Below are 6,931 nucleotides of genomic sequence, written 5' to 3'. Positions count from 1 at the left end.
AGGGAGCTGCCAAGATATGTAGCATTCAATTTTTGGAGTAGGAGCAAAGTCTTCATGATGGTTAAGGCTTCGAAAAGCCTCATCTACTCTTATGCGTAAGAATGTGCCAATATCAATAGGAATTTCATCACTACGATTAAAAACATAGCAGTTCCTCCAACGCCACACCCACCATGCCACAATACCAAAAAGGTAGGACAACCTTGATCATCAGATTTCCCCGTATCCTTGAAATTGAACGTTAGCCATTCTTTCAAAGGAGCTTGGAAGAAATTCTGGAACAAATTTGGAGTTAAAACCATGCGCCATACCTGTTTAGCAGTAGGGAAATCTCTCAAAATATGGATAGTACTCTCTTCTTCATGACCACAAATATAACAATGAGGGTCATCTGAGATGCGACGCTTAAACCGGTTTAAGTTTCTAAGGAACCTGTCGTGACAGGCCAACCAAAGAAACACTTTAATGCGTTGTTGCACAGGCGCTTCCCAAATTCGTTCCCAGCACTCCTCATCAAGTACATCCATTTCATGCCTCATAATGCTAAGAACATATTTTATGGTGAACTTGCCTTTGCTACCATCCTGCCAATAGAGTAAATCACCTAACCCCGGGTCTGCACGCACCACATGATGTTGTATCAGCTTAAGAGGGTCTTGAGAGAGGTACGGAGCAAAAATGTTCCACCTCCAACCTTTTCCGTCCTCGTACATTTCCTCTACAGTAGCCCCGGCCCTACCAACTCATCAGGTAGAGGTTGAGTGACAAGATCACTTAGAGGCTTATCGATCACCCATTTATGATCCCAAAACAGATTTCTTGAGCCATTACCAATCACTAAACGCACACCAGCATTTAGAAGCTTAGCATTGTCGGTTATTCCACACCAAACATTGGACACACCTTGCTTTGGAACAAACATATCAACATCGCGCCTACTCTTGCAATATTTGGAACGAAGCACTCGAGACCAAAGGGAATTCGGCTCAGTCAACACACGCCAACCCAATTTAGTGAGAAAGGAAGCATTAGCTTGTTTGGCCGAGTAAATTCCTACTCCACCAAGCTTTTTTGGTCTCTACAAAGTTTCCCATGCTAGCAAATGGATTCGCTTCTTCTCATCATTTCCACCCCAAATGAAGCATCTTATTTTTTTTTATCAATCTCTTTGCAAATCTTACGGGGAATTTTAGCCGTTTACATTGAATACAAAGACATAGTATTGAGAGTGGACTTTGCAAGAGTTATTCGACCGGCTAAAGACAAATACTTTGATTTCAAACCCGAGAGATGGCGATCAATTTTTTCACAAAGATGGCTATCTTTAGCAACTCTACTAGTGAGAGTAGGCATCCCAAGATACATTTTGAAATTCGACGTAGCTTCCATGCCCAAAGCCGAGCTAATATCCCTTTGAACCAAGTCTGACACATTGTTCGAAAAGAAAACTTGAGATTTAGGCAAGCTAACCTTCTAGCCAGACGCTTCACAAAACCGATGTTGACAAGTATGGGTGAGATGAGCTTGATCAACAAGAGCTTCCACAAAAAGCACTATATCATCGGCAAAGAATAAGTTGGATAGAGCTGGGCCATCACGAGTAGCTCTTATAGGTTTCCAATGTCCATTGATGATGGAAGCTTCGATGACTTGATAGAAACATTCCATACACATTACAAATAGGTATGGAGAGAGTAGATCCCCTTGACGAATTCCCTACTAGGTTTGAAAACTCGAGATGGTTCACCATTCCATAAGACTTGAAGAGATGCATTCAAAACACACTCCATGATTAAATCCAACATCATTATCGGAATATTCATTTGCACAAGGGTGTCACGAATGAAGGACCATCAAAGTCGATCATACGCCTTCTCAAAATCGATTTTAATGGCCATATAACCTCTCGCCCCTTGTTTTCTCCTCATTGTGTGTAGAACTTCTTGCATGATGACAATATTGTCAGTTATTTGTCTACCCGGCACAAAACACGCTTGGGTGTTTTAAATTAAATTTGGAAGAACCGGTTTTAAGCGGTTTATGATACTTTAGTGACAATTTTATAGACCACATTGCACAATCCAATCGGCCTAAATTGCGAGGCTAATTTAGGATTATCTACCTTCGGAAGTAAATCAATAAAAGTGTCATTAAATCTGTCCGGAATTCCCTTGCCTTCAAGAATCGAAAGGATGGATTTATACACACTAGCAGCCACAATATCCCAATTCTTCTTATAGAATAAAGCTTGAAATCTGTCAAGTCCAGGTGCTTTAAGCGCTCCCATTTCTTTAACCACTTCATCAATCTCGAATTTGGAATAAGCCTTTGTGAGGTTATTCCAATCATGGGGCAGCAGCTCTACAAAAACATCCTGGGGTATGTCGAACCTTGTTGGTTCACCTTCCTCGGTAAAAAGCTTGGTGAAATAATCAACAATATGCTCTTGAATACGCACTTGTCTTGAAGCCAAATTCCATCATTATTTTTGATTGTCACAATTTTATTTTTCTATCTCTTGACAATGGTTCTTAGATGGAAAAAGGTCGTGTTGCGATCACCATCTTTGAGCCAATCTATGCGGGATTTTTGATACCACAAAGTCTCTTCTCTATCAAGCATCTCATCAAGCTCTTTTCTCAAATGAGCTTCAAGTTTAAGGAGTCCTCTATCCGATTTCAAAGCAAGGGATTTTTGGATGCCTCCAATACACGCAAGTAAGGAACGTTTTTGTTGGAAAATATTCCCAAATACATTCCTATTCCAAAGCTAAAGGTCCAAAGAGAGTTTACCAAGAGCAGCCATAAGGGGACTCGAATTATCCCACTTCTTAGCAACAAATTCATGAAAATTTTCATGAGAAAGTCAGGTAGCTTGGAACCTAAAAGGGCAATGAAGAGACTGCAATGGTGCAAAACCATTATGTGAGATAAAAGGAGGGCAATGGTCGGAATGAACGGCAGTGAGATGCTTCAAGGAGGCTTTATCTAACCGTAAAGCCTAATTTTCATTGCAAAGAGCTCTATCTAATTTTCATTGTAATGTGATTTACAAGTTGATTACCAAAGTGCTCGTTAATCGTCTAAAAGTTTGTCTCTCCAAAATTACTTCACTTTATCAGAGTGCTTTTACACCAAGTCGATTAATCACAAATAATATTCTTGTTGCTTTTGAGGTGTTTCAATTCACCACATGAAGTAATCTTTGATGAGAGAGTGAGCATTGGCATTACAATTGGATATGGCAAAAACTTATGATAGGGTAAAGTGGGGCATGCATTATGAGAACAGATATGTTAATTAGAAAAAAGATTTGGGTTGAGATGTATGTGTCCTTTTTTGTAATTGGCTTGTAAGCTTGGAAGAATTTTGCTCCAAATCCCTCCGATCTTATGCTAGTTCATATCAGGAAATGCTTTTTCAATTTTTTTTTTCTTTTTTTGTAACTTAGGCTAGCAAAGAGGACCGATCTTCAAATGTTGAAGTAATTGGTTCATTATTGGGGAACCATTAAATCCCTACCTTTTAAAAAGTATGCATGAGAAAACACTTATAAATAGTGTGAGAACAATTATATCCTTAAAGTGTTTGTATACATATATGCCCATATTAATACGATAGTAATTGCCTCAAAGCTTTTTGTTGTATGATCTAATGATTAAACTCTTACGATGAATAATATTTAGACAATTATTCCTCTAAAATATTTATTTACTTATTTTCTCTCATTTATGTTAATTGCTTTTTTAAAAATACTTTAAAAAATAGTGTACGGACATTTATACCTTAAAAATAATTGTTTAATAATTTTTCTTATATTATTGCCAACACCTAAAAAAACTCCTTGAAAATAGCTAGTTATGGGGCGCGTGCATTAGCTACCCTATTGATATGAATAAGTTTGAGTGATATGATTATATAGTTTGAAGTTGGAATTGAGATGAAAGTGCATGATAGTTATATATTCAAGTTGAAAGGGCATGAATTTAAAAACTAAAAAAAACCCATGTGAACAACAATTGGAAAACAAAGAGGATAAACGAGACAAAGATTAATCGGTATTCACATATACTAATTCGAGAAATCATCCAAGCGGTTGTGAGTACCCACATACATAAATAATATTGAATATCATTGAAGCCAAAAAGTAAATTGTGAAACTCACCTATAACTTCCTGGTAATTTCCCTATTTTAAAATACACTTTCTACTCTAAATAAAAACCCTTTTTAGAAAATATCCAAAATATTACCGCCACCGTGATAACAGCTAATGCTATTTTTCAAATTCACATAGCGAAAGTCTAAAATAAAAACCAACTTTTTAAAATAAAACTTGAGTTCACATCCTCAAAACAAAAGTAAAATTTAATAGTTCACAAGTTGGAACCAATCCAAACATGGCCCTTTTAAAACCAACTTAAAAATAAATATAGTAATGTTAGTCCATAATCAATAAACCAATAATTCATAATATAAAACTAGGAAGCATAACAAGTAACTCTCCGCACGCATTCCTATCATGCTCTTCATGTTTCAAGTACCTGTCACTTTCCCTTTATTTCAAACCCTCTACTCACCATATAAATGGGTCATAGTAGGGCCAACCAAAGAAAAAGCCAAACACAAACACAAAAGTATGAATCAATAAAAACTGAGTACATATGCACCACACTAACATGAATATCCTATCATTAATAAAATAATTAAAACATGCTCGCCATACAATCACAAGTCAACTTACCTTTGACTCAACTAGCAACATTAATTATTAAATAATAGCTTTAGATTACGCATCGAACGGGTTTCCTTCCTTAAAAATAGCCCATAAAAAAAATGGAGCTTCCAATCGGGGAGCTACTCCAATTGGAACCTACTATGTCACACTTGGTGACGGAATTCCATCGTATTAATAATAAAAGAAAGTACAGCGTCCTGTACCCCTGTAGAAGCTGTGCTCAGATATAAAGTCACATAACTCCCCCCATGTATTCATACTCAAGGTGTATACGTTCCAAGGTTTTGGTGTGTATCCTCTTACACTTTACGTGATTTACCAATTTAACTTGGGATGAGTCCAACCAATCAATCAAGAACAAACATAATAATAATCAACACATGCTTCCAATTCACTCTTGAATTAATTGGTGAGCACATACTATTTATTTTAATTAAGGTTCCTTGCCTAGTTTTGTTCACAAAATTGCACGATTACTACCTTGGCACATATAATGCACTAATAAACTTCCTTGACTCAATCTCAACTTACTTGAGCGAGTAAATAAATAAACTAACTTCTTGACTCAACACCAATAATAAATGGGTGAGAATTAAACTCATGATTCATGCTCAATAATTCTAATTATAGCTCTTTTACACATACATAATCCTTGCTTATAAATTTCATACCTTCTTGATACTTGAAAATAAAATATACGAGTAACTATAGCCCACTATCAGGTATGGGATATAGCTGTCCATACCGCAATATAAAATTATTATTTTTGCCTTTTTTTTCATTTCCCTTTTTTTCCCTTTCCTCTTCATCTTCTTCCTCCCTTAAACCTTTTCTAAACCTCCATGGATAGCTTTCATTATCGGCTGAAAATCAACTATTGGAGTAAAATCAGCAGAATTCAGCAAACTCCCACAAAAATTAACCAAAAAGAAAGGAACCCAACTCAAAAAATTTAGCATAAAAGCAAAGCAAGCAACAAAGTTCATAGCACAAATTCAGTATAAAGTTTAAATTTTTTTTTCTTCAATTTTTTACAGGCAGAGTAGAAGATCGAGAAACCTGGAAGATTCTAGAGAGAGAACAGAAAAGAGAATATAGATTGAATGAGAGAGAAAGAGGGGTCGGTGCTCAGTTATTATTAATTTGTATACTGTTATTATTGGTTTGTATATTGTTATTCTTGATTTGTATACAGTTATTAAGCGGAGAGAGACTACTTTTTTACAATCATGGTAAGTAATACACGAAATTACATTTTTGCCCTCGGTATGGGCCCAACGAGGCCATACCTAGTAGTGGTCTATCACTACTCTAAAATATACTACCTCTGATTTTTTTTAGTTGCAACTCTGTAATATTTTATATCTCACAAATAATACCCCAAAGTTGCAACTAAAAAAATTGGAGGTAGTACTTCCATGATTCATACATATTCAACTTGCATCATGCTTCAAATAACATATTCATATGCTTACATAATAATTCATGTTCATCCAACATCAATTCCAAGCATATAATCAATCAAACATGCTACGTACTAATTCATCACTTAAATCATATTAATTCACAATCCTAACATGATACTATGCATACACAAATATTCTTGTGCACATACGTACCTTGAATATTGCCTAAAATTTGCTACACTTGCTAGAAATCACCAAGCTCGAAGCTTCCGACAAATAAAAATACATAACTATAACTAATTCACTATTCTCACATATTTCTAGCAACTATAATACTTTTTAAACCTTATTAATCAACTCAATTTAATGACATAAAAGCCATAAAACCTTTTCTTTAAGTGGGTACTTTAAATCCTTTCAAAAAGACTCAATTTTTATGACTTAAATAAAATTTCAGTATACTTATTTTATATAAAACATCACTTTTAGACTAGGAAATCATATTTAAATCATTAAAACCTTTTTCCTTTTTATGGGTAATTAAAGCCTAACTCAAAAATTAAAAAGTAGTGTGTATAATTAAATTGAGGGCTATAAACTCATTAAAAACATGTTTAAACCATGAATTAATCAATAACAACAACCTAGCATCAAACCCTAACCAATTACATAAAATCCCCAAATTCTAGGATTCATAACTTAAGGTTCTTGATTAAATAAAAATCTAAAATTTAAATGAATAATTTAACATCATATACCCAAAATCAATACCAAAACATAATTAAAATCA

At 35.0% G+C, this 6,931-nt stretch overlaps 1 protein-coding gene across 1 annotated transcript; it reads right to left on the bottom strand.

Annotated features, from left to right (window-relative positions):
- Nucleotides 1-718: 718 nt before the first annotated feature.
- On the bottom strand, nt 719-2,805 carry LOC145565313 (uncharacterized). The gene is made up of 6 exons (XM_081625359.1): nt 2,793-2,805; nt 2,562-2,702; nt 2,123-2,445; nt 1,506-1,716; nt 1,202-1,424; nt 719-935 (listed from the first exon to the last, which is right to left on the bottom strand). Exons 1-6 carry the CDS (start codon nt 2,803-2,805, stop codon nt 719-721), a joined length of 1,128 nt encoding a protein of 375 aa, XP_081481485.1.
- Nucleotides 2,806-6,931: the final 4,126 nt, after the last annotated feature.

Source organism: Chenopodium album, chromosome 10 (assembly GCF_948465745.1).
Source record: "Chenopodium album chromosome 10, dcCheAlbu1.1, whole genome shotgun sequence".
In the NCBI taxonomy this organism is placed as follows: Eukaryota; Viridiplantae; Streptophyta; class Magnoliopsida; order Caryophyllales; family Amaranthaceae; genus Chenopodium; species Chenopodium album.
This window is presented reverse-complemented; position numbering and strand designations above follow the sequence as displayed.

Excerpts from the sequence above, each read along its gene's own strand:
- LOC145565313 (XM_081625359.1), bottom strand. Across the intron at positions 1,717-2,122 it reads TTATTGATTTACTTCCGAAG|GGAATTCGTCAAGGGGATCT; the intron begins GTAGATAATCCT and ends CAAACCTAGTAG. Across the intron at positions 936-1,201 it reads ACTATGTCTTTGTATTCAAT|GCGCGATGTTGATATGTTTG; the intron begins GTAAACGGCTAA and ends TTGCAAGAGTAG.